General features: G+C 45.4%; 1 protein-coding gene across 2 annotated transcripts; it reads right to left on the minus strand.

Moving 5' to 3' along the window:
- ugp2b (UDP-glucose pyrophosphorylase 2b) lies at positions 1-26,004 on the minus strand. Of its 2 annotated transcripts, none has more exons than XM_070977800.1 (10): positions 25,724-26,004; positions 22,229-22,356; positions 20,656-20,763; positions 11,946-12,131; positions 8,312-8,445; positions 5,615-5,912; positions 5,323-5,520; positions 2,846-3,088; positions 2,557-2,661; positions 1-1,936 (listed from the first exon to the last, which is right to left on the minus strand). In XM_070977800.1, exons 2-10 carry the CDS (start codon positions 22,325-22,327, stop codon positions 1,829-1,831), a joined length of 1,479 nt encoding a protein of 492 aa, XP_070833901.1. In that variant the 5' UTR covers positions 22,328-22,356; positions 25,724-26,004; the 3' UTR covers positions 1-1,828. The 2 variants fall into 2 exon arrangements, with proteins under 2 accessions (XP_070833901.1, XP_070833900.1); XM_070977799.1 differs by lacking the exon at positions 25,724-26,004 and adding an exon at positions 24,776-25,148.
- Between the last annotated feature and the right edge of the window lie 466 nt (positions 26,005-26,470).

Raw genomic sequence — 26,470 nt, forward strand, 5'->3', positions numbered from 1 at the left:
TTCATATTGCACTTTATTCAGCTCTGAGGAGGCAGAACTGTTCTGGGCTGAGACCTCATCACCTTCACAGATCAACACTTATTGCTTTCAGGCTTCAGGCCCGCGCGCGGCGGACCCATCTCAAGTATTCCCACGCTGAAACTTTGTGTTTTTAAAACCGTCTGAACGTGTGTGTGCAAACCAGCGCTGCAGGAAGTGCGGCGCTTCGTGTGTGGAGAGTTAATGCTGAATGACGTGATGGACACCTGACAGAGATCTTTGACACAACGTTAAGGTCAGGATGTGAGCAGACACACAGGAGTAAAAACAGAACAATAAAGCACAACATTGTTGATATTTGTCATCATTACGTCACAAATAAAGGCCTTCGTGTTAAACTGACGTCGCGTCAGTCATGGCGTCGTGATCGCGCCTGGATTTGGATCAGTCTTCATCCAGGAAAGCTCCGGACAGGCAGAGACGGAGGTGCTTCAGGCGAGACGTGGACAACGTGCTCCTTTCTCCTCTATGGCACAAACTCCAGGAGGATGCTGGAGGTGTAAACACATCCGGAGGACGCTTTTATTTCTGAGCACAGACGTCACATCGGGATGGATTTCTGCATGTTTCTGCAGAGACTCACTGTGACTGTGCAGCTCTGCAACTTCAAGCATCTTTAAGCTGATTTTTTTGAGTATTCAAGGTCACAACGTAAGAGCTCTCATCAGTGTGATAATCAGCTGCCTGCAGAGCGCCAAATGACACAGAAAATCTGAATAAATGCTTATTTCCATCCACGACTGGCTGATTATCAGCGTAGAGTCTGGATCTGCAGCATTTATGCCGGTTTCATGTGTTAATTTGGGGAATGAGACTCACAGATCTGGTGTTTTTGTCTCTTCAGTGGACGTTTGAGTCACGGGGGGGCTAAAAGTTAGCGACTAGCTGTGGAGCATTCAGCTGTTAGCTGGTATCTTTCCCTCAGGAGCTAAAAGGAGCCTGAATATTCTGTCTCCAGACGAGGCTCCACGTTACTGATGACGTTGTTCTCTGATTGCTGGATGAACAAACAGGCAACGTTTTGATACCAGACTCACCAGATCAACTGATAGAGCGTGATATGTCGATGCTGTGTTCACAGTTTGTTGCCCCCAAGTGGCCAAAATTGAAATAAAACAAAAACTAAAATCAGTGAATGTGGGTTTAAATAGAAGAATCCCTAATGAGACATTTCCGAATCTGTCTGGCTACACTCGACAATCCTCAGCGGATCATAGGAAGCACAGTCAGTCCAGAGAGGAAAACATGTCTCAGGTACAAGCTCAATTAGAAGTAATTTAACCACGTTCTTAATTTGTTTGATTTGACTTCACCTCTCTGTGGAAGTGCACGATGCAGCTGCACTAGCAGTGCTGTAAGAGCGCGCTGAGGACGAAGACGACGATGAAATCCTGTTTGTTCTTTGACGTATCGTCTCATTAGTATCCCAGAAATTAACATTAAACTATTGTTCCCCGTCGGCTTTGGCAGCTTTGATTTTCTGGCCAAGAGTTTGAAAAGAATAAAAAATAAAGTCTGATTTGTTGTCTTCCTCTCGATCATGGGTAGAGATCATTACAGTGAGTAGCTCATTATTAACATTATTAAATGTTTATGTCCCATCACAAACAGCCTGTAGAGGGCAGTGTCACCCAGCACTGCGCTGTGCAGCCACACACACCCTTCAGGGAAAAGCCACTTCCTTTTCACACACAGGTCACATGACGGGGATAAAAATCACTAGGTCACATGATTGGGGTGTGGGGGGGGGGGGTGTGGGGGGGGGGGGGGGGTGTGTGTGAAAGAGATGTTAGTGGTCCATGATGCGGAGGTTGCCAGATACGATTTTGTTTTCCAGCATGGAGCCGGCTGGGATATCAATCCGATCTCCGTGGTTGGCGATGATGATGACGGTGCCCTGGAAGGAGGAAGAGCGATGAGTTTAGCTGTTGTCATCGGAGACACAGAGGACAGCAGGAAGACATTCTGGACGCAGGATTTAATTAAAGCAATAAATCAATGACAGCCAGCTGCCGGCAGGGCCAATCACTGCCACCGACTGTGACACTGGGGGCGGGGCGGGGTGGGGTGGGGGGGTTACATCTACTCTCCTCAGTGTATCAAAGTCATTTTGTGTACTTTTTCAGAGTATTTTTAGAAATCAGTCATTTTACTTTGAGTTCTCAGCAAAGATCGCAACGCTACGAGTTTTGGTTGAAGCTGTAAAAGCTGGTTAAATGCACCACCCGGCAAGCACGACAAGAGGCTCAAATCAAACACACCCACAATGCCGTGCACGCTGGGTCCAGCTGGAACTTCACCACCCTAAAGCAGATCCTGCTGCTGTTGCTGCTGTTAAAGCGTCACTGACGTTTAATAACGGCCCTTTTCACTGACCGTCGGCCATCTTGTCTAATCGTCTGAGCTTTGTCCTCTTTTCTGGTTAATTCTAGTGACGTCACTCTTTTATCTACGCTCAAGTTGTACTTAAACTTGAGCACACTGGTCCAGTCCCCTTTACCTCTCTGGTTAAGTTACCTTGAGTGAGACGTTCTTGCCGAAGGTGACGTCTCCGGACACGGTCAGGTGGTCGAGCTCCAGCATGTCGGGGATGCTCTCGAAGCGGGTCAAATACTCCTGAACCTGAGCACAGAGGAAGAGGAAGTTTACAAACGACCTGCTGTTTGAGTTTAGATCATCTCCGCTCGGGTTAAGATTATTCCAACGAGACCAAATAAGGTCAAAGTCTGATTCTGTAACCTTGAAGTCTTTATCTAAGACACTGTCTGAGATACTCCCCTGAATAACAGCAGCAGGTGTTTCTTACCTTGGTGAAGACGCTGCCCAGCTTGACGTGCGGCGTTGTTGGGAACTCTCTCTTGGGGCTCATGGTGAGCGAGCCGGCGTCCAGGCTGTACAGGTTGGACATGACCAGCAGCAGGTCCGACGTGGTCTTGACGGGCAGGAAGCGGCTGCGAGGCACGTTGATACCCAGCGCGTTGTCGAAGCATTTGATGGCGGCGCCCACCGCCGTCTCCAGCTGGACGACGTTCAGGCCGCCGTCGAGCGTCTGATGAGCAAACGGAGAGAGGAGGCGTGTTGGCTGTTAGGGAGGAGTGACTCCATTCTTTAAAATGTCTTTGCCCGCTCATCTTGAGAAGCGTTTGAACGTCTGATTCACATCGCCAAGAACTGTTCTCGCTTTTCTGTCCACGTCTCACTGCATCAGTGAACCACGAGCAACAAAGATAACAAACAGACCTCAGTTCTACAAGAAGCTCAATGAACATTTAACATTAAATTCATTTTACGTTTAAAGGTTCGTCTGGATTTGTTTGTCTGCACTGGACGTTTTTAGGCAGCAGCTTCCAACCTGTTAGCATGCTGATGTTAGCATTTAGCTCAACGCTGTCAGAATGGCTGTTCGACTCTCCGTCTTCAGCACGTTTTAAGGCGACAGTGATACTGATCTGAGACGATCAGATGGATTTATGTACCGTTCACCTGTTCGTGGACGCTTTTACCTGAAGTGCCTCTCAGAAGCACGCAGTTTTTCCGTACATGCAGCTACAGTTCAGTTGTGTGCAACAGGAACAGTCGCTCTGCAGGTTTTGTGCTGCACTGCCACCTCAGTGGGACCACACACTTATGTAAAGCCACACAGCTCTGCACAGTTATCACCGCTTACATAACACTTGCTGTGTCGTGTCACAGCGTGCACTCCTGAAGCCTCGGGCTGGAAAATCACACCCGTAGGCCCAAAAAAAGCAATAATCAGGAATGAGGCTGGCGGGGTTTGCCCGTGAATTTATTACGCTGTTTGTGGATTTGTGGATACCCTGAGGCGGTGCGTCTCCACTGGTGGTGGTGGGGGGGGGGCAGTCTGAGCACAACCGAAATAACGTCACATCAATGCAGATATGTTTGCTGCACTGCTTTTAACAGGAGCCTTAAATGCATGCTTAAGCAAATGGTGCTGATCCACAGAGATGAAGCCGACTGATGAAGCGTTCGCTCAAACTTCTCCCTCACGTTCGTTCACGCAGCTCGACTTAAAAAAAAAAACATGTGAAAATGAACCGTGTGCAAATGTGAGCGGCGGACAAACAAACTGAGTCAGCAAAGAGGACGTTAAAATCATCGTCCCACACAGACACAAACAGCTTAAACTGGAGTCCAAGTAGGACAGACGAGCCCCCAGAGAGGCGGCCAGGAAGCTGGATCTTCTTTTCTCTCCTTTGTGTGCAAAAAACCTCACGTGACAACAAACGGCTGGAGGAGTCGAGCCGAGCGGGACGGCTTTAAAACGCTTGGATTTTTCTTTTCAGCGAGATATGAAATATTCAGCGGTGGGGGTCTGTGGAGGAGAGCGCTGCAGATATCTCTCCGCTCTGCTGTTCACAGCTGTGTGACGTGTAAGAGCTGACAGATGATGTTACTCTGAGGCTGGCTGGTTATTACAGTGAATTGTTTCATGCGAGCATCTTTTCGCACACTCAGGCCTCCTGCTGTGCTTGGCCCCCTCCAGCCGTCAGCCTCACACATGGATGATCCGACAGCGGGTTATTACCAGGACATTTATGAGTCCTTTCACTCCGATGGGCTCCATAATTCAGTATGGTGTATGCTGATTTTAGTCCTTCCTGTTTGCATGTACCTTCAGCTGTACAGAGAAGTCACTGGATTACTGTGATGCTGAAGAAAACTAAAAACTGCAGTTTCGTAAGTGGATTTGTGGATGTGGATTCATTCTGGACGTTAAAGCTAAGTGTGTAAGTCCCCCTGAATCTGAAATATGTGAATCACGTCTACATGTTCAGATTTGACTGAGTAATGTCTGCGAGAAGGAACAAAGGTAGATTTTGGGTAATTATGTCTGAAGTCTCGGCCTCTAATCTACGACTAAAATCCTGCAGTAATCATCACGGCTCATCTGACTCAACGGTAAACCTGACTGCACCTCACAAACTCCTTCATCTCAGCTTAAAAAAATTACACATGTTGGAGGAAAACTACTGTCCCTAAAAGTAAAATGTGGACAATTTCGATCATGAATGTGAGTGACAGACATGGCGGGACATGAGGACGGTTACAGAGACAGAGAGACATCTAAACTGTATTTTGTTCAGCTGATTTTCGTGTTTTTCACTCACTGATTAACCGTCAGTGAATTCTTTCACAACTCGTCCTTTGACTTTACACATAACTGTCAAACTGAGTAGCAGCTAAATGACGCAATAAGCATCTGATTTGCTCTGACGTGATTGGCTGTGAACTTCGCCTCGTGATTCTGTGACTACTCACCTTGGGGTTGACTATAATCTCCAGGTCCATTGCCTTCTGCTCCTGCAGCCTCTTGATGGCAGCCAGAGAGACCCACAGGTTGTTGGTGTTGAAGATCTTGAACTTTGAAACGGATTTGAATTCGTCTACGTGAGCCTTGGGGACCTGGGCGATCTCCAGCAGACGCAGCTTTCCGTCGTACTGGATCAGCGTTCCACCCTGAGAAGCACAGTCCGCCATTTTAAACACGATCAACGTGTGTGTGAGTGCGTGTGAATGCTTGACCTCAAAGCTCGGCTGAGCCCCCACGTACCTTCACGTCGGCTCGCGTCTTGTCCGTCACCTCCATGACGAACTCGCAGCGCTTGCCGTTGGGCTGGCTGACCAGGTGGTGCAGGATGTGGAGGTCGACGGTGGCTCCCAGGTTGTCGATGTTGGACACAAAGATGTACTCCTTCCCCTGCGCGATCAGCTGGTCCAGCAGGCCCGAGTTGTAGAAGCTGGCGTAAATGTCGCCGTGGCCTGGAGGGTACCAGCCTTCGGCGTTCTGCCCGTTCATGCTCAGGTTTGTGGGCACGGGGAGGAGGGACTCTTTGTTGATGCGAGGGTATCTGAACAGAGGAAAGTCCACGATGAGACCAGCCATCGTGATTTTCTGTGTTTTAACTCATAAAGAAACACTCAGCTGCACCATAACTCGATATCATCAAAGCGAGGAGCGATGGAGCGGTGGGTCTACAAATGACTGAACCCAAATTTAAAACCTGCATTATAAATTTTGGCCACTTGGGGGCAAACAGCACTGACATTTTATCACCTTATAGGCTTGTTATGGAAAACATGACAACATTAGCATTTACTGAGCTGAGTCCAACGTTAACTCTGCTTGTAGCTCTGGTTTTGGTCTCCTCCAACTCTTGATTGGGCTCAAAACTGATTCAAAGCTCCACCATAAATTCACCAGCTAGTCGATAACTTGGTGAATCTGCCGTTTGGTGGCGAGCAGGTAGTGTGCAGTGTTTTTTTTTTTTTTTTGGTGTCATCTCAATGAAAACAGCTGCGAAAATGATGCAAATCAGAGCTGAGCCTGAATTCAAACAATGAGCTCCACTTCTCCGTAGAGCTGCGGAGTTAAGAGATCATTTTTCATGTAATTACTGGATCTACTGCTGAAATACAAATAGTGATTAGAGCAAACACAATCTAATCCAAGTTCTTGATGTCTGAAAGGCCACGAGATATCACGTAATCTTTAATACTTATCAACCCTGATAATAAATATGACATTAAAGTGTCGTTTTATGTGTTTGATGACACCAGATGAACAGTTTCCCCCTTTCTGTTGGCATGTTTAAGGTCTTATCTCTTACATGTCATTAATGTGTCTGTAGTTCTGACAGAAACAGCTGATTACCTCACTCCTCTCAGCCGCCCACTGCAGCGCTGTAAACCTCAGACTGCATACGTTCAACAGACAAACAGCCCAGACAGAAAAGGCTTCACATCTGAGGGAAAGCCGCGGAAACTCAGTCAAAAAGCAGCGCGGCAGGTGCAGTGGAAATCTCTTCTTTTCATATCACTGCAGGACTTCAAACGGCAGCATCAGGAAGTCAAGTTTTCAAGTGTTTCCAAGAAGGCAGACGAGGCAACAAGCCAAAGAGCCCGAGCCTTCATCGCGCTCGGCATTAAACTGATCAAAGGTTTCTAAGAAGGATCTGCGTCAGGTTGAGTTAGCAAACCTCGTGGCGAGGAGCAGCGCTGAGTGGGAGCTGGCTGTGTTTCTGGCAGTTTGAGGATGTTTCAGCGTGCAGATGAGCTGGTCAGGTGAGAGGAGGCTTTTTTAAAGGAGGTCTAATCCCAGCCGACCGCTCCGGACCACAGCTTTGGATACGAGCTCATGGACTTCAAAGATTTCATCTCACGCCAAAGTCTGAGAACATCTTGTTACGTCCACGCTTCCAGGACTCTTGGATCCAGTATTTCTGCCTCAGAAGGATCCGTCCTTCTCTCCAGAGGACACAGGAAAACGAACGAAGATCTTATCAAAGAGTCCAGAATCATATTACACACATATCACATCTCAGTGCAGAGTTACAGGACAGGGTTTTCATCTACTGGTCGTTCTAAATTATTTTCATCTTATCACATCTTTCTTTTTTTTATCCATTTTCAGCTGTTTTATTCAGTACTGGATAGAAGGAAACTGGCTTTAACAGCTGCACTCAGCTGGATTTGCATTTGAAATGAATGATTTTTTTGCAGGTAAAACATAGAAATAACATGAAAAACAGGCTCAGTTTTAGACCTTTGAATGAGTTTATTTGTTCTGTCTGTTTGGCAGCCTGGGAGCTTTGTTTGGCTGACACATAATGAAAGGGGCCGGACGGTTTTGGGATTTGTCTGGTGGATAAAAAGCTAATTGCTTTCCCTCATCAAGTGGAACACCAGATACTGGCTTTAATTTGCCTTTTAGGAACTACTCTCACGACCTCGACCACAGACTTCCCTTTGTTCTTCTACTGATTGACAATTTCAACATTCAACCGCTTTCTCCGCGCTGACAGTAAAGTCTTGAGCTTCAGTACCCCCCCCCCCATTACCACCACCACCACCACCGCTGCCCTTTGTACTGCACACATAACATACACGTGCTCTAAATAATTCAAGGCAGACAGTAAAAATCAAGTTCCACATGACTGACAAATTTGAGACACCCAGGCATCAAATATTAATGTCTTTCTTCATACATTACATGACATTTCCTGTCTGGACGAGGCTGTTTCCTACAGCTACAGCAGGCGATGCCCACTGGCTGCTCTGATACTGAAAACAGCTGTTTCTGGGTTAAACACTGCTAACTGATAAGAGTAATGTGCCAATGCTGATGCTGACTTTAGTATAATCTAGCACACATTTTCTTCTGGTGTGATGGAAAAACGAGCCGGATCAGTGCAGTGTCACATGTTTGCGCTGTCATCCATCGTGACTTTCGCTGAGCACGCTCTCTCACCTGCTCTGGTTAAAGGTGTGTATCTTGACCGGGTGGTGTGTGTACTTCTGCAGAATCTTCTTCGTGTCTTCGTCTGTGTTGAAGGAGTTCATGAGGACCAGGGGCACGTCTGTGTTGTAAGTCTTGTTCAGGTGCTGCGGGACGTTCAAAATGCAAACACAAGGTCAAAGTTTGAATGAATGTTTATGCCAAAGTTCTGGAAAAGTTCTATAAATATATTTTTAATTTCAGTCCTAATGATGCTGGACAGGCAGGTTTCATTAAGAGGCTGACATCACGTGATCAGATAGGGTCCTCTTTTGTAGCACATGAATGCTACGCTACTGCTAATGCTAAGGATGTGTTACTATGAGGAACATAGGACAAGTAGAGGTTTGTATGGATCATAGTGAACGTTGGAAGAGAGGAGTCGATGCATAGCAGTCAATATTTGTGTGTGTGTGCATGTGTGTGTACAGTATATGTTCTGGTTTAAGTGTGTTAACTGTTAAAGCAGCTGGTTTTGTTAAAGGAGTGATGTCATCTGACTCTTCATCATTGTGACATGTAATGAACACTAACGAGAACAACGGCCCAAGAGACGGGTTGTGACAAAATTTCTATAACTTGATTGTGTGATCAGAATGAATGTAGACGAGGAGAGTAATACCTGGGGAGAGATGGAGGCAATTCCTTTACCCAGATAAGAGAAAATTAAAGTGACTGGAGGAGGAAAATGAGAACCAGGGTATGAATCAGTGGGGAGAGGCTGACGTGACGAGGCTGTTAAAGAGCTGACATGTTTTTGTCATTAACAGACCCGGACGCCGTCCTCTCAGTGCAAACCAGCGGTGACCTCTCATCAGCTAAACGAGTGTGTGACTGTGCATGACTTCGTCACACCTTCTGTGGATCCATTGCAGCACTTCAGGATGTTAACGCCTTCACGCCAGCAAACAACTTTTCAGAGAGCTGCCACATAAGAAAACCAAAGAAAATTTGATATTTTATACGCTTTTGCCTTCATCTGACAGTCGCAGTAGAGATGGAGAAAGGATGTGTGGGGAGGGAGGGTGGTGTAACCATCCTTGAATCATGGACACCACATTTCCTGGAGTAAGATTTCAGTATTTTTGCTTAAAAAGCAACTGATTGATTATCAGAATCAACTGATCCAATAACTGACTGATCAGCTGAGTCTGCAAATACTGAAAGCAGCCTGAAAAATACTCAATTTACTGTCCTGATTTGTAGCTTCAGTCCTGTAATAACACAAAGTGCTTTTGTAACTTGATAGAAAAATGCCTTAATGTGGAAAGATGATCTTAAAAAAAGGTCTGTACCTTTAAGACATCCTGACCAAAGACCGGCATGTCGGACTGAGACCGCCACCTTTGGACAGAATGCTTTTATACTCAACACAACTTTTCAAACCGAACAGCCGCGGCAACAGGAGTCACTCAGGTGAAAGCAGCAGATCTTCAGCAGCCAGGTGGCGCCATTCCAGCAAGCCTGAGTTCTGTCCAATCGAGCGTGGCTGCGTCGGGGCTGCGAGGGGCGTTCTCGCACAGGAGCCCCGTTTATGAGAGGGTGCGTGTATGGGATCCATTTTCACTCTTTTCTAAATAGGCCGATTCAGGCGGGAGGTAATCTGACCAGACCTGAGCACAGAATGGAGAGCAGTGTGCGGGGGGAGGACGCGTCCCATGAGGCCGTTATGAAACACACAAACACAAAGCAGGCACACATCTCCTATATAAACTCAATTACACAATACGACACACACCAGGACTCTGGCATCGTCGACTCGACAACTCCCAAAACTTGAACCTCACTCCAAAACGCTGCTCGTGAAGCTGTGCTGAAGGTTTTCTTCATCCGTGACTGAACCGACATAAATGAATCAAAGGATCAGAGGCACGGCTGATGCTGGGACATTTTTTTTATTTATTGTACATGTCCTTTCCACACGCATGTTCACACACACGCACACACACTGGTCTCCTCCGGCACACAGCCTCCTCTGTTTCCCTGCCAACCCGGCAGACCTGCCCGCCTGCACGCCAACAGATCCTCTTTCACCACGACTCCCCCCAGATATCACACTGAACTCCTTTCAAAAGACCTTCGTGTCTCTCCCCCGGCACCTCGCACACATAAAGTAACAGAGGCTTGTGCCTGGAGGTGATACGCATGCAGCATTGTGGAGAGAGAGGCAGAGGAGGAGGAGGCATGTGCATCCTCCTCAATCCTCTGATATCTTCCTCTGAACTGTTCCAGCTGTGGATAATAAAGAAAAGCTCCTGTGTTGTGACGGGCTTAAAAACACCAGGACATCAGAGCGATAAACACTGTGGTACGCAGAGCAGACGTTTGGATAACATCAGAAAATATGTCACTTCCTGCTCGCTGGCCTCACCCGTCCTGACATCACAGCCACATCATGTGTGCTGGCGTGGTAACCACACGTTCGAGTTAGGCAACACCTAGCGGGTGCTCCTCTGAGTCGCAGCGTGAACGTGGTTTGTAAAGGAGGGCGGCGCTTGTGAGAGAAAAGAGAAACTCACAGAGTGTGAAATTAAAGCTTTTATCCAGTGATGGATTTACGGGCTGAGGAGGAAAGTCTCATGACAGGAAAACCAACAGCCAACGAAAGAAATGGAAACTCCCAAAAGGCGTCAGAGCCGCCTGAGCTCATCCATCATTTCCTCCAGAACCAAGACGCATAAACAGTTTATTTAGTCTTTTGCCTGAATGAAATCAGTGTTTTCACCAGTGAGGTGAAAAGGTTTTTTCTGCCTGTCTGTGATTGAACCCTGCGCCTGCTCTGCTCTGTTAAAAAGTGCAGATCTCCTTCACATAGCTCATGAGCCTTTCATTGGCAGACCTGCTGTGTTTCTACACTACATGGAGGCTGAACACACGATCTGCTGACGGCGCCATGAACTGCGCATTGCTCGCAATGTCTCCAGGCCCGATTTATAAACTGTGCAAAAGATATTACAGCGCCAACATGGTGATTAAGTTTTGCACATGAGTAGTGAGTTTGCCTTCATTTGACATTTGCTGCCCATTATCCATGTGGCAAAGTTTAACACGCACAGACAGCTGACAGCGGCAGAAAAGAGAGCAGCAAAGATAAGACTGGTTGATAGAGACGGTGGCGAAAGAGTGAATGCTCTGAATCAGCTGATATGAGGAGGGGAGGCAACACAAAGAGGGTCTTCTCGACTGAGCTTTTAGGTTCAGTTCAATCAGCAGAGACTTCATGAAAGAGTTACACCCCTTATAAACGTCCTTCACTTACCACCAGCTCTCTGAAGACGCTCATAATCTCCTCTGTAACTGTGTTTGGGTATCAGCGCTGATGTTTGTTAACTTTCTGCAATGAGGCTCATGTGCACAGAAAAGTCCAATTTTGCAAACCACCAGGCTAAACTCTAATTTTCCCTGTTAATGGTACCACACACAGGAAGGATGCGAAGTCTTTACGTCCTGACAACGTGGCATGAAGACCATCTCTGATACAGTAAGAAGACGTCTCTACGCGTCTTTCTGACTGGCAGCAGGTCACATCTTTGCCTCACATCTTACAAAGAAATTCTTCTAATCTTTGCCCCCCCGAGGTCTTAAAATCGTGTGCTGATTTCTGTACCTCAATCTGCTGCACAGTGAGGTCCAGGAAGGTGTTCTCGTTGCGGACACTGATCAGGCTTTTGGGGCCTTTACATCCCATGCTGGTGCCCAGGCCCCCGTTCAGCTTCACCACCACCAGTTTGTTCAGGCTGTCGGCCACGTTGTCCGGGAGGCCCCGAGCAGCGATCTTATCGTAGGGCTGGATCTGGAGGAGAGAGGGAGGCGAGCACGGGGTCAGAGAAGCTGCAGGTGGACCGATAAAGTGCTTTAACAGTCAACTTTACTGTTCCTTCATTTATGAGTTTCAGTTTGATTCGTCTTTGGGTGTTCAGGGCTTTACTGGACTGCACTTCCAAGAGAACATCTGTAAATCAACAACAGCAATTCAGATACTTTTAATCTTGGATTTTACTGCTTTTTGCAAACAAATGCATTCCTGTAATGTAATGTTTCACCCAGGAAAGGAGTGCGGGCTCATCGATTAGCAGCTGAATTGACACAAAAACACACAAACTGTCCATTCATTTTGCTGCAGGTGCTTTTTTGAAACAAGAGAGACAATGCTGCATAAAACAAAAAAGACACATCACACACATTGTGGCATGTTTTTGAGTGAACGGTGCAGATGATCATAATTACAATGACTTCATGCACAACACAGCTGGAGTCAGATGCAGGCTTCAGCGCTTCTGTTGGCGAAGCAGCAAAAATCGTTAAGTAAGGTGAACGTGTGTGTGAAGCCAAATTAGCGGGTCGATATTACAGCTCTCACATCAGCGTATTCACACATCGTTTATTGACTTCCTTCATTCTCTCCCACAGAGCAGGAAGGAGTGAAGGGACGATATGAGGGAGGATGTGACCGTCTGAACAATAAGACGTCTGTGAACCAGGAAGCAATGTCATCTTCAAACTGAAGGTGAAACAGCAGCTGGATCAGATCTCAGTGCTAACGTGCTGCTTTGCACTGCTGCTGTGTCTCTCCCTGAGTTCAGTGCAGCTTGACTGAGTTTAGTTCTTTGCGAGGAATTTTGAAAAACTGCGAGCAATGCGCAGGGTCATCCAGGGACAGCAAATCCTAACCAGATGTTACACCAGCTTTCTGTTCTTGGGGAGCGAGGGAGTGTGTCAGAGTTGAAGCTGTGTGTGAGTTTGCCTGCATTCTTAAAATAAAACAGTGTCTCAGATGTGTGTGTGTGTGTGTGTGTGTGTGTGTGTGTGTGTGTGTGTGTGTGTGAAAAGGTCGGGAGTCATCCTGTGTCCTTTCCTGCTAAAAGCACAGAGTCCCAATCAGTCACAGCAGACGCACAGCAGACCTCCTGATGGAAACAGACGGCCTCTCTGGTGTTTACCCCCCCTCCCCCGGCTCAACAGCTCCTCCTCACCCCCTCACTTCACACCACATGGAGGCATGAGGTTACAAACACAACACACAAGCTCCACTCAGCTGCTGCTCCCTCACGGAGGACAAAAGATGTTTCGTGGTGGAAAGTTGTAAAACATGTTGACTGACTCGCAGGAAAACACTCATTGTCAACATGCATGTAAGCGTCTACTGATACAAATCCCTGCAGGTATTGGAAAAATGAAAAAAGAAAGCAAAAATTCAAGGGGAAGAGAGGCTGTGTGTGTGTTGTCACATCCCCATCCTGCCCCTGTACCCCCACAGCCTCACAGATGTTCATCTCCTTGTATAGCCTGTACAGATGAGGCTACTTTCCTCCTTTCCAACAGTACAAAGTTAACAACAGCGGCCTGCAGGAAGCACTCTTAGACCACTTCTCTCTATTTCTGAAGCCACCAGCTTCAATGCAGACTGCTGTACAGTGTTTCTGCTTTTCAGTCTGACTGACAAGCCGCTGCCAGCTGTAGGAGGGAGCACCTGGGAGACAGTCCCAGGACATGTCTTCTAGAGCGAAGAGGGACCCAGCCATAAATTATAGATTTGGAGTGACATAAATACAAGGCAGAGGGATGCAAAATGTTATACAACTAAAATATGGTTTGCACAGCTGTATTTGAGGGAAGATGTCTGCAGTCAAACTACGCTGTTAGCACTCAAGCGCACTGGAAGCTGCACATGTTCAGAAACAACCCTCATATGATAGAGCACATGGAAACTACACCGATGGTCCAGCCTCTCTCGTAAGAGCAAACAGGGTACCACAAGTTCCCGAGCTTGCCTTATTACTTCTAATCTACATTAATCTAGTAACATAATCCGATTTTATGCAGATGATACAATCTTGTACGTCCATGGCTCTTCTCAAACTGCCTTTCATGTTCTTTATCTCTGCAGACCTCAAACTTGCACTTGAATGACAAAATTTGTTTGGCATTTCTTTCTTTCAAACATTTTCCACATTTTTCTTTAATAATAAAAACCTACCACTGCACATCAACATCACAGCACTGTTACTTTCACTTTCAGTCACGCATGTTGCTGTTGTGTGTAACTGTGTGATGTCATTACATCAACAGGCTGAAGTACTGCCATCATAACTATAAGATTTTTTTGTAGTGCATTAAAAATGACACCGATGTTATCTGTGTACGTACCGTCTGCTGTTTCACCAACACCAGCTACACCTTCACCATCAGGTGCCACAGCAGTGTTCTGCGACTTTTCCTGTCAGCAGTATTAAGTGCAGGCACACATTTCTAACAACATGAGGGTCTCCATTACATGAATGACAAGACGCCTTCAGTTTAACTTACAGTGTAGGTAAATCCAGCACTCCCTCTGGTTGAGTCTGATCCACGTCTTTAAAATATGCATCACTCACACACACCCAAACACACACCTTGATGAACAGATCACCCATTACCACGATACTTACTGTATCACGTCAGGTGGAAGAGCAACATTCCTGTCATTGTTGATTCTGGCGTGTAACTAAATACTTTGCAAAGAAATGCAGCCGGTTTGATTTTCACTGAATGTTTTTTGATATTTATTGTGCAGCCACTCGCCCCAATGGAACATCAGACTACTCCATACTGTTTAATCATGACCACATTACAGCTCTACTGATGAGCCGATTGATCAACAGAAAATTAATCGGCAACCATTTGATTACTGGCCATCAAGAGCAGTGTCCTAGTACCAGCTTTTTTGTTGTATGTGATGTGAAGCTGAATATCTCTGACACAACAAGACATCTGAAGATGTTGCTTTGAGCTTTGGGAAATTTTTATTTTGCAGGGTCACCGGCTAATCAGGGAAATCAGTGTTAGCTACAACTCAACACCATATTCAACATGTCAAGTTAAAGTTAGAATTGAAGGCACTGAACTGAAACTGAACCGCACCATCATGAAACTAGAGGACCGTGAGTCGTCAGCATGAGACAACTGTGTTTTAACAAGGACACCATTGGGCATATTTGGGCAGCGCATACTCTTGGTGAGGTGAAGTTGTGCCAGATATCCCTTCTCCGCGTCTCCGTTCTATCGCAGTCTATCATCTGGTGACAGAGGAAGACGCATCCATTGCAAGGCCTTCATCTCCTTCTGCCTGTGTCGACTTCACAACTTGAAAAACACCAAACATATACCAATAATTAGTGCTGCAGCAGGTCGGCCTGTCATCTCCACGAGCCACAGAAGTGAGTGAGCGATCTGTGTCAGAGCTGACGTTACAGATGTACCAGCTGCTGAATAATGAATTTGGTTGGGGCATCCAGAGGCCCTGTTTTTGGTTTCCTTTCCTCGCGCTCTGTGGGACAGGATGCTGCTTAATGCTGCCTCTTTACCCTCATCCTGCCCTGTGTGTCGCTGTCATTTTCTATTTCACTTAGCGTTCCCTGTTTCAATACTTGTCTCCAAACCTCTAATCTTCTCTCTGCCTCCATCTCTCTTTATGCAACTCTCAATTTTACCGTAAAAGCCTCCTCTTTTCGCAATTCATTCATCTTTTCCAGCTCCTCTCTCCATCTTTAATCTTCTCCGTCTTTCTCCTCAGCCTCGTGAAAACCAATGAGGCAGCTCAGTTTTGGGGAGCGATGCAGTTACTGTTGCCACAGACCGAAGAGGAAAAGACAGATCAGGCTTTGTGTTTGTGAGTGTTTGGTGAAAGAGTCCAGAACTGGGCGAACAACTGAGGAAGTTTTGTCAATGTTCAGTGAGACGGAAGCCAATGTGGCCAACAAATGCCAGACAGCATCATCTCTGGCATGAAACCGGCTGAACCTGAAATCTGGACCACAGGTTGTTTTCCTCAACAGGTGGTAGGAGCATCGTATCAGGAAACAGCATCGAATGCAACAGGATTGCAGCAGCCAAAACGACGGTACGCTGAAATTAACTGATTTATATCATGTTCAAATCTTTGGAATATAGATATCACTTTCTAAATAAAAGGTTCATTGGCTGCAATAGCTTTATTAATGTTAAGGAATCATTTTTTAATGCTCTGTAGATCAGCTGTGAGCCATTAAAAAGAGCAATGTTTGGCAAAGTGGTTGGGGCTAGCTGGTTAGCATGCTAACTTCAGCAGACGTCTCTGACATGCCGTCGGCAGTGGGACTTCTTCACACTCTGTTGATTGTTTTAAATTAAAATTCCAGCCATATCTTGCACATTGCACCTTTAATGGCTTATAACTGATCTATAAAGCAGAAGCTAATGAGCCATTAAATGCATCTTATGAATTCTTTATTAGATAGCGTCACCCAAGATAAAATCCAATAATGCCAATTGACTGAATGACAGCAGCAGCTCTTTCATTTCACACATTTATGATGCTTTGTGTAAAACATTAACAGTCAGTCTGATTGTGTAACTTCTGACTTCATGCTTTGACCCAGTGGCTCAGACAAACTGCTTCAGATATCTACTGTCACTTTCACATTTAGTGCAGCTGTCTGGTCAGGTGCATCAGGCCACTCTCACAATGAGACATTCTCCTACAAGTTCCTGAAAAAGCAGAAGAGAAGTCATGCCTCCAGACACCCGATGGGTTTCATTTGGGAACCTGTGTCACATGGCATTTAACGACAGGACACAAAACTGTCGCATGTGAATATCAAATCACAGGATGGTGAAACTAATTCATGCAAGCTGGTGTGGAGTCTGATCCAAATGAAAACAACGTGCATCATATCTGCGCTGCACGACAACAACTTTGCATCAAAGTTCAATCTGAACCTGATATTCAGTTCATATCTCCGAATCCATCGACAGTACGCCCAGATTTTAGGATCGTGATGAAAACAGCATCACAGCTGAAATTCATGCTTTGCCACTTCCCTCTTCACTGTAGCGGGATGTTCGGCCTCAACGTGCCTGAAATCTGATCTTACCGCAGAACAATTCACATCTCCAGTGTTTTCACTTGTCTTGTGAGTCACTCTGTGCACCACAACAAAACAGACTGACATAAAGGATAAACCCACTCCTCTTTCACAAACAAAACAGACGCTGTGGTGGTGAGGCAGTAAACAAGGATGCAGAGCTGATTTACACACAGCGGATTCAAAATAAATACTCGCATCTGTTTTATACAGTTTTGTTTTGTTGTCTCTGCAGATGTGACCATTTTTTTCCATGTAAGTAATTTATGAGGCCACATGCACGAGACGTCGGAGCTTCACATCACGGACACAATGATGTTCAGCTGAGTTCAACACGAAGTCACAGCCGACTGAAGGAAAAGCGAGAACTTTCTCAGGGTTTGAAATTCAGCGTGCAAACCAACACTCGTGTACTTCTGCTGCTCCGTTTTCTCACTGGCTGCTCTCGAGTGCTGCCTCTGACCGCTCAACGCTTTGACTGACAGAAAACACCGAGTTCAGACTTTAAAGATCCTCCCTCGGGATCAGATAAGTTGGCCGTTTCTTTACCCGGTTAAACCTTTTTATCTTGTACTTTGAAGTTCACAGGAAACACGGAAACCCGGTGTTCAGGAAACCGAAGGGGAGCACAGAAAGCATCCCTGGTGACTGAAAACTAAGGAAGACCTACAAAATGTGCTTTTTCAGTAGAGGAGAACAAGGAAATCCTGCACCAGCGACTCAAAGAAGCACTGATGACTTGGCACTTTGTGAGAGGCTGAGCCACAGCGCCATCAGAAGGACACTCACACTCCTGTGGTTTGTGCAGTTTACTGCCAGGAGGGCAGTGGACAATCGTGTGTAGTCTACAGAGGTCGACTGTAAGGAATGACTGCTGGATCATCTAAGTGAAGCATTTTAAAGACAGTTTACCTGAAACTCACGGCGGCAGATATCTTTAAGGACTGTTGCTAACATCATTTTTAAGCACCTGAGGTGACAACCTGAAGCCGTCCTTGGAAGCTGTTTGGAAAAGGTCAAGAAATTCTTAGCAGGAGATTGGATCAATTCTCTGTCCATCGCTGGCTAATTTCAACCAATCAGATCAATGAACCGTATATTGTGGTGGTCCTGCTGAAGCCTACTCTCCAGCTCTGGTGTAACTGATGCTATTGCAGCTTCTCTCGCCATCATCACACCTAAATCACACCTGCAGCTGCCAGCAGTTCCTCTGAGGATGCTAATCAATATAAAACAAGTGTAGTTTAACCACAAACACACAACTTGAAAGATGATTTTGTGCTGCTATGATCTTGTGATATCCAGCTCTCTCTCTGAAGTGTCTGACGTGACACACTGAGCATAAATCACTGGTATCACCTTCAGAGCGACGCTTTGTGATCACCGTTCCACAATTAATGCATCAAATGTGTCATACTGTAATAATCTACCTTTTAACCTGATTAATCTGAGTTAACTGTCGCGTAAACTAACTCTCCGTGCCGTGGCTCTGGGTGTTGAGGAGAGCACAGGGTGTACTGTACTGTGCCGTTGATAAGATCCTCCAGATAACGTCGACATCGTTGATGGCTCTGCTGCTACCGCCGCGTTCTCAAACGTATGACTGGGACGGAACCAACAGGACACAAGGAGCTATGGACATGTCCCATCTGTCATGCAGCTGAGAAAGTGCTGTCACCCTCCAGGCGTGTGGTCCAGGCGTGTTCAGTGTTAAAGGATAAAAGGAGGAGCTGTACTTTACCGACTGCAGCATCCTGAAGCAGGTTATCTAATCCAAGCGTGGAAAGAAATAGCTGCGAACTCCACGTCCACTTCTGAGCCTGGAACTGGTTAAACTGACGTTCTGCTATACAATTCACGTCTCGCTTGCTGCTACCACATCTTATCCACGCTTGCTGCGCTTATATTAGCCCGACACACCTCGATGAGTGAAAGCAAAACTTCAGACCCTTCTGTCAACATCGCTGGGGATTTCGCTTTGCTGTGTCACCAAAAGACTCCGGAACCTCATGACTGACGAATGATTTACTGCTTTATTTGAATCGAGCAAAGCCCAGAAAGCAACGGGCCATAATGATAAAAAGATGATTTTCAAGCAGAAAGGAAGGAGTCACCAGTTGAAAAAAGGACATCACTCTTACATAATATCACTGGCTTATGCAATAGTTATACTTACTTTAAATGGTAGAAGGTAACTTAAATCCTTAAGCTGACCTAACAATTACAGGCGCCTGGCAGGAATCTCTGGACTTCTACTATTCAAACTCTAATTATCCACTTTTGAAAAGGTTAAATATAGGAGCGCCACCTAACAGTTATGAACCACATTATAATATGAACTCAACTCATCTGTCATAAAGGGGTTCTAATTTACACCAATATTGGCTCAAATATGCTTCTGTGGAATCCAGTCCTGTCTGAAGCTGTGTTTCCTGTAAGCACAAAGTGTCAGACATTATTTAACGAACGGGATATTACTCTGGACCACACATACTGTGTGAGCTCAAATCCCCTGTTTGCATGTAACCAGTGCTGCTTCGTCACAGCTCACCGTGATGAGTGACAGGTGCTGGATGGGAGTTTGATCGTCTGAGCCTGGGACTAAAACCACACCACTGACTCAAGGTGAAAAGCTGCACATGGCTGCTTTCGTGTTGACTTTGAACCCGCTTGATGCGACACATCCGTACCCGCCAAAGACAAAGACGAGGAGAGTTGTGATATATGTTCAAATAAAAGGCGTTCAATGGTCAAATCTGACGCCGCGCATTGGTGACGCAAATAGTTTCAACTTACATAACAATAATTCCTGTAAAAAGTGTCAGATGTGTTCAAGATGCAGCCAGTGTAAGTGAGAGGCGTGATGTCCGGTCATCCAGCGAAACACACCATGCTGACCAATCAAAAGCCCTCACTCCAGGCCGATCAGGCTGTAAAAATGTGCCTGGTGGTATGAGCGCAGTGTTTTTTTTGATCACGTGACAAATTTCAACACTTCTCACTCAAACTGGACGATCTGGGTGCGATTTCCTCAGCTCATGTGTATCTGTAGCAACATGCCTCCGCTATCACAGCTCGTTGCTTCCAGGTTATTTTCAGCGCTGACAGTCAAGTCTTGATTTGTAAAGATCAACAGATCATTGTTTTTTTTGTTTGTTTGTTTTCCCGACACTTCACAAAGAGATGTGGTTTCTGCGTGGATGCTATCAAGTGTGAAATCAGCACCACTGGTTTGAATCCAGACTGTTCACTCGAGTATTCCTGATGGCTTTCAGGCTCAGCGCTCACATGAAAAGACGCGTGTGTGCTTTACTTAATCCCTCTGTGTCTGCGCAGCGCACACTGACATGTTTCACGTTTTACTTGACATTTTTAAGCGCATGCACAGAAACACGCAGAGGCACAGAGAGGCCTCGACAAGCCAACCACACTCACCGAGTCTTCTGGAGGTCTCTGTATCTTGATCCACTCCACCGACGGACCCTTCACCTGCAGAAATCTGTGGAAAAGAGTCTTGAAGCCCTCAAAGTCTTTCCTGGACATCTGAAAAACACAAAGGTTTCCTCTGAACATCTGATCATCAGACACAGTTTTGATTCTTCTGCCCGGACGGATGAAAAATGCACTCATTTCTTCTCAGAGAGCCGATCATCCACCAGGTTTCTCCACAGCTTACACTGTGACATCTTTTACTCTTCTCTTAGAAATCAGGATAAATTGATGACATTTTTGCCATCAGTGATTCCCGCTGTGGTTCTTATGTTCCTTTAGTTGTACTTTATTACTCCGCTGCGCTTACGGGAAGTCATTCAATGACAAAAACAACCAGCTGAAAGCCTCAAATGTGAAATGTGGGTTTGATTATCTGCAGTTACACAGTGAGAGGTTAAACCTGTGCTTGCTGAAGGAGTCGCTGCAGTGAAACATGAATGTTTACTGAGCCTGAAATTCTACAATGACATGAATGCCCTGAGTAAATGTGAAGCCACTCAACAAACTCTGCTTCACTTCAGCCGGCATATTTGATTATGAGTACGCCATCAATAATTACAAAAGCTGCTTTGTTCACCTGGGACAATAATCGTTTCCAAGTACTGGTGTTATATGTTTAAACAGATTTCATGATGTGGCTTACAGCGTACTGCAGCTATCAGATCATTAAAAATCAGTAAAAGCAGAAACATGACATGATTTTTAACAACTTAAACGATTTATTTAGAAATCCTCATTTTTTCTGGGTTTTAATATAAGATTTAAAAAAGAAGGAGATTATTCTAACAGTGAAGAGACATTTGAAATGTTGAAAAATGTAAATAATTGACTTCAAATCTGTGAGTTCTTACTGAATCTACAAAAGCTTTTTCCGTGAACACCCTCCAGTGAGAGTGTGTGTGAAGCAATGGGCACGCCTGTGTTGACTGACTGATCGTTTTCTCTGAGCATCGCCGTGTCTTTTGTCATCGAGCGAAAGGTTTACGTCTGAAAGAGGCTCCGCTGATCCCTGTGTGTTTGCAGGCGTGTGTGTACAGACGCCCAAAGGAAATCCAAACAGAAAACGTACTAAATGATGGTTGGTCGAGCTTTCCTGCTGCTGCCGCTTTGGATTTTACTCTCAGATTTTTCATTGATTTGCAGCTGTGGACTGAGCGGCTTCCACTCCCAACACCAGAATTCACTCTGGGCCGACAGCAAATCTACAGAGTCCCAGCTGGGCTGGAGGTCTTTAATGACGCAGTTTATTGTAATTCAGTCTGCATGTTTGCTTAAAAACGTTGCCTACTGCGGTTTTATGACGTATGCTTCATGTTAGTGTGTCTGTCAGCGTGTAGGTGGAACCCTCTTTGGCACCGTGCTACAGTATGTGTCACTTTTGTGCTTTCGCAGTGTTTGTGAGTGACCCCACCACCCTTTAATCGCAACCAGCTGGTCGGAGAGAGACAGAGGGAGGGAGGGAGGGAGGGAGGGAGGGAGGGGGAAGGAGGGAGAGGGAGGGAGCACGCGAGCGTACCTCTTTCTCCGCGTCCGTGGTGGTGTCCAGCAGTTTCTCCAGCTCAGCGTGCATGGAGCTCTCCAGCTGCTGCCGCATCATTTCCTGGAACTCAGCCATCCCTTCTTTGGCCACTCCTTTACTCAGAGCTGGACAGGCAAGATGGTGGAAGATGGGAGACAAAGTTTTACACCAACATCATCTGGACCCTAAAAGCTGCTTCTGACCTCGACGGTTGCTCGTTTAATTAACTCAAACCATCTGTCGTAGCGTTGTGTGCTAATGAATAAAGTTATAAAAGTACATTTTTGGATGCTGGATTGCTGAGGGAGGCAGAAAAGTCCTAAACTTCGACAGGAAACTGAATCCAGAGGTGCAAAGTCTGATCAATTATTCCATTCAACTCAAAATAATTGGCAAATATTTTTATAATTGATTAGTTTTTCAACTATGAGTATAAATTTAATGTTTTTTGGTTTTCTGTTGATGAAACACATCAACAGATGGCGTCAGCTTGTGCTCTGTGATCCTCTTTTTCATTGCTTCCTGATCTTTAAAGGACCAAACAATTAATCAATAAAACAATCAACATATTAGATAATAATGAAAATAATCATTAGCTGCAGCTCTAACTGAATCACTGCCACCTTGATGAAATGCAAAAGGAAGATTTGATGAAGCTTTCATGAAGTTCTCAATCGGCTTGATGAAGATGAAGAGTGAATGTCAGAAGTGGTTTTAAAACACAAATAAGCTTCAAAACTGGAGAAAGCAGAGACAATAACACCACAAACAGCTGTTAGCAATAAATAAATGATCAATATCAACAAACATTGATATCAGTCCGGGCTACAATAAAAATAAAGGAAGCAAAAGCGAAACGTGTACTCGTTAAACCACCTGAAAGCGAAACACTTCAGAGCTCTGCAGCCTTCACAGCTGTGCCAACTTCACCGACTGAGCTTCGCCTAAATGGCCGAAGGAGTGCAGTTAGGCCTGAATTACAACCATGAGCCAAATCATGTTTTATTATCACCTGTCCTGTTTGGCTTTGGCCAAGCACGCTCACTGCTCGCAAGGTACAGCGTGACTCATTCAGGTGAGAGCACCAATCAAAGCTCACATGCCACGATTTGGGTGTGACAAAAAGAAAAGGCCCGGCCGCATGAACCTGCTGAGCCTGTTGGGTTTTCTGTGGACTGTGAAGTTCACCGAAGAACGAAAGTTAAAAAAAAATAGTCTGAAATGTTAAAATAATTAATAAAAGAAAACCAGTCTGTCTGTCTGTCTGTCTGTCGGCATTCTCCTCGTTGCTTTGCGGTGCAGCTAACTGCAGTAACTTTACTACAGAATAATTCACTGCTTCTGGCACACGGACAAAAAAATAGCAACAGGAAACTGTTGATGAAAATGTGACACCAGCGAGAAACAGGAAGGATTCACACGTTTTGCAATCCCCGGTTAAGCTTTTAATTAGAGTCTAATATCTTAAGATTTTATGATACCGACCTTTAACTTTTGTCATCAAGGACACATGAAAACCATCTGCCAGCTAACTGCTGTGAGTGTGTTAAGTCCAGATGATCCACACTTAATAGAGTCATGATAGCGCTTTAGAAGCTGGGACCATTTATCTATTGCTTAATGGATTTACTACATCAATTAACTGTTTCGTCTATAACGTGTCCAAGTCATGATAACTGTGAGATTATGAAAGCCGCACAATGTTTACCTCACAATCCCTTTAAATTACTCACTGATTCATCAAAATCAGTCATTCGGTTGTTTGACTGGTCGTCTTATCTCTTCTGACAGCTAGAAAACTTTATTCAGAGGTCCTGAAGACCTGAGAATTTAGGAAAAACTGCGCCCAAAAATCAGCTGTCATCCACACATTAACTGGCACATTTGGTTTGTCTACAGGGCTGAAAGCTGTATTCATGGCAGCGATGTGTAGTCTACTGATGGCTGGCTGCATCTTAGACAGCAGACAGGACGTGTCACAAAAACAGGAAATATAGAAAAACAAAAACACAGACGTGTAGCTGATCAATTACAAAGCAGTGAATAAACTGGAGAACCTGACCAGATCTCCACCTGAGTGCCTTTCAAAAGGTCCACACAGGACTTCATTCAGCTGTAGACTGATCAAAATCAATCACAAATACCTGAATTGAATTAATCAGGTCCATATGGTGCGTTCGTGTACAGATTGGAGGTGCCACATTTCATAATTCACACTTAACTACACTTCTCTGACGCTTTCAAGGGATACAGTGTGTAGTCGGCAGGGATAGCGGCCAAGTGGTGACGCGAAAGGATAATTTAGGAAAAGAAATAAAACCAATCATGGTGATCACATGTGATGGATCAGTCAGTACGTGAGCTTCAAGTCTCTTTTCAAAGGAATGACAACCAACCATGAAAATACATTTGCATAGAAAAAACTAAAATGTTTGTCACTAATATGGAAAAAAAAACAAAACAAAACAAAAAACAACTAGCAGGTATGGTCCTTTAAACCCCGATTGGTTCATTGTAGCACAGACCCTCCACATCTCTACTTACCTAGATAAAATGCCATGTTTCAGCTGCCAAGTAGCGACCACTTCAACAATACATGCGGTCAAATGATCATGAAATAAATCCAAAAACAGAGCTTCAACTTAAATTTCCCAGAGAGCATTCACCGAGCATACATCCCGTAGTTAAATACAAAAAAAAAAAAGTTTCCGCGAGGTATCCTAAAAGCCAGCTGGTCCTTCATTCAGACGTCCACAACCTCTTAAGTCCATTCACAAATGAGGTTCTGGAGGACGTCAAAGAGCACAAACAAGGACACATGTGTCCGTTTACACTTATCTCTCTGGACGGCAGCCAGACGTCGTCCCTGGACATGAAGCTGGGTCGTAACTAGCAGGATCTTTTTATTGCTTGCGGTGCCTGCCTCTTATTTTTCCAGCCCCAATACTGTAAACCACGTCACAAATCCTCAACCTCTTGGTCATGTTTTTTTTCTTCCGCCTCGCCCACGGCTTTCATTTTTATTACCTTACAGCCAGACGGTTAGGGATTTTCGGCCGCTTTTCACACCTGTCCGCTTGCACTGCCTATAAACATGCCGTCAATTCTTAACCGGGGAGACGCACGGTGGTCTGGCCGTACGCAAGACCTGCCTAACGGGGAACTTCAGAGACTCGAGGCTGCGGAAATGAATGACTGACGGGGGGTGGACAGAGGGAGGCGGTGTGCTGTCGACTCAAGAAACAATAAATATTTGCGCGTCCTTCGGGGAACAGCTTTGAGGAATACAGACAAGTCAAATCTACGGTGGTACCTGAACACCACACGAGAGAAGACGACCGATTCCGATAAATTTACGTTAAAAAAAACCGTTGGGCTGCGCAGTGGTTTCGCAATAACTGCAAGATACGACCCGAAAAACCCCTCGCTTTAGAGACAGCACAATGTCAAGAGACGAAGTGAATGTTTTCAGATTTAAAGCCGTTTTCTTACTGTGTGACTGCAGGATGCTGGCGGAAGAAAAGTCGATGGGGTCGGCCTGGTCCTGCGGGTCTGAAGGACCACAGCAAATCCCGCGGAGGAGGCAGCGGGGAGCGCGCGCTGGGTTTCAGTTTTTAACGGGTTTTCACCTGAAAACTCCGCTTCCGCTTCCCCTCGAAAGAGCCGAATAAAAATCAGGACAGCGCACACATTAGAGAAGTTAAAAAAAGGTGATTAGTTTGAAGATATTTTACACTACAGTGCCATTCCTGGAAGGGGCGAATGGGAACGTTGCAGGAGGATGGCAGCCAATGAGGAAGCTGTTTTCCTGTGACGCAACTTTGACTGCCAATAGATGTGCGCAACGTGCGATGTGGTTTCTGACGAGGACAGGTTAAAGAATGCTCCAATTATTTGGCAATAAACCAACAAAAAAAGCCCCTCTATTTATATTTATATTGATCTTTTTGTTTCTAATATAGTTTCAAAGTACGAATGAATAAGCACAACCTTTACAATGAGTAGTATCAAAAACATTCAACATTCCACTGAATGCACCAGATTTTTGTAGGAATAATCATGTTTTTGTTAGATTTGTCGTTTGTGATTATTGACCCCTTTGACCCCTTTCTTATCAACAATGTGAATTTAAATGAAAGTGTTACATAATCCTTCCTCCTGCTGTTGGGACGGTAAAAGCTAGGGAACACCGCCCCCGCCTGGTGAAGCTGTGGCATTGCGCTGTAATTCAGCTTCTAC

Source organism: Chaetodon trifascialis, chromosome 13 (assembly GCF_039877785.1).
Source record: "Chaetodon trifascialis isolate fChaTrf1 chromosome 13, fChaTrf1.hap1, whole genome shotgun sequence".
In the NCBI taxonomy this organism is placed as follows: Eukaryota; Metazoa; Chordata; class Actinopteri; order Chaetodontiformes; family Chaetodontidae; genus Chaetodon; species Chaetodon trifascialis.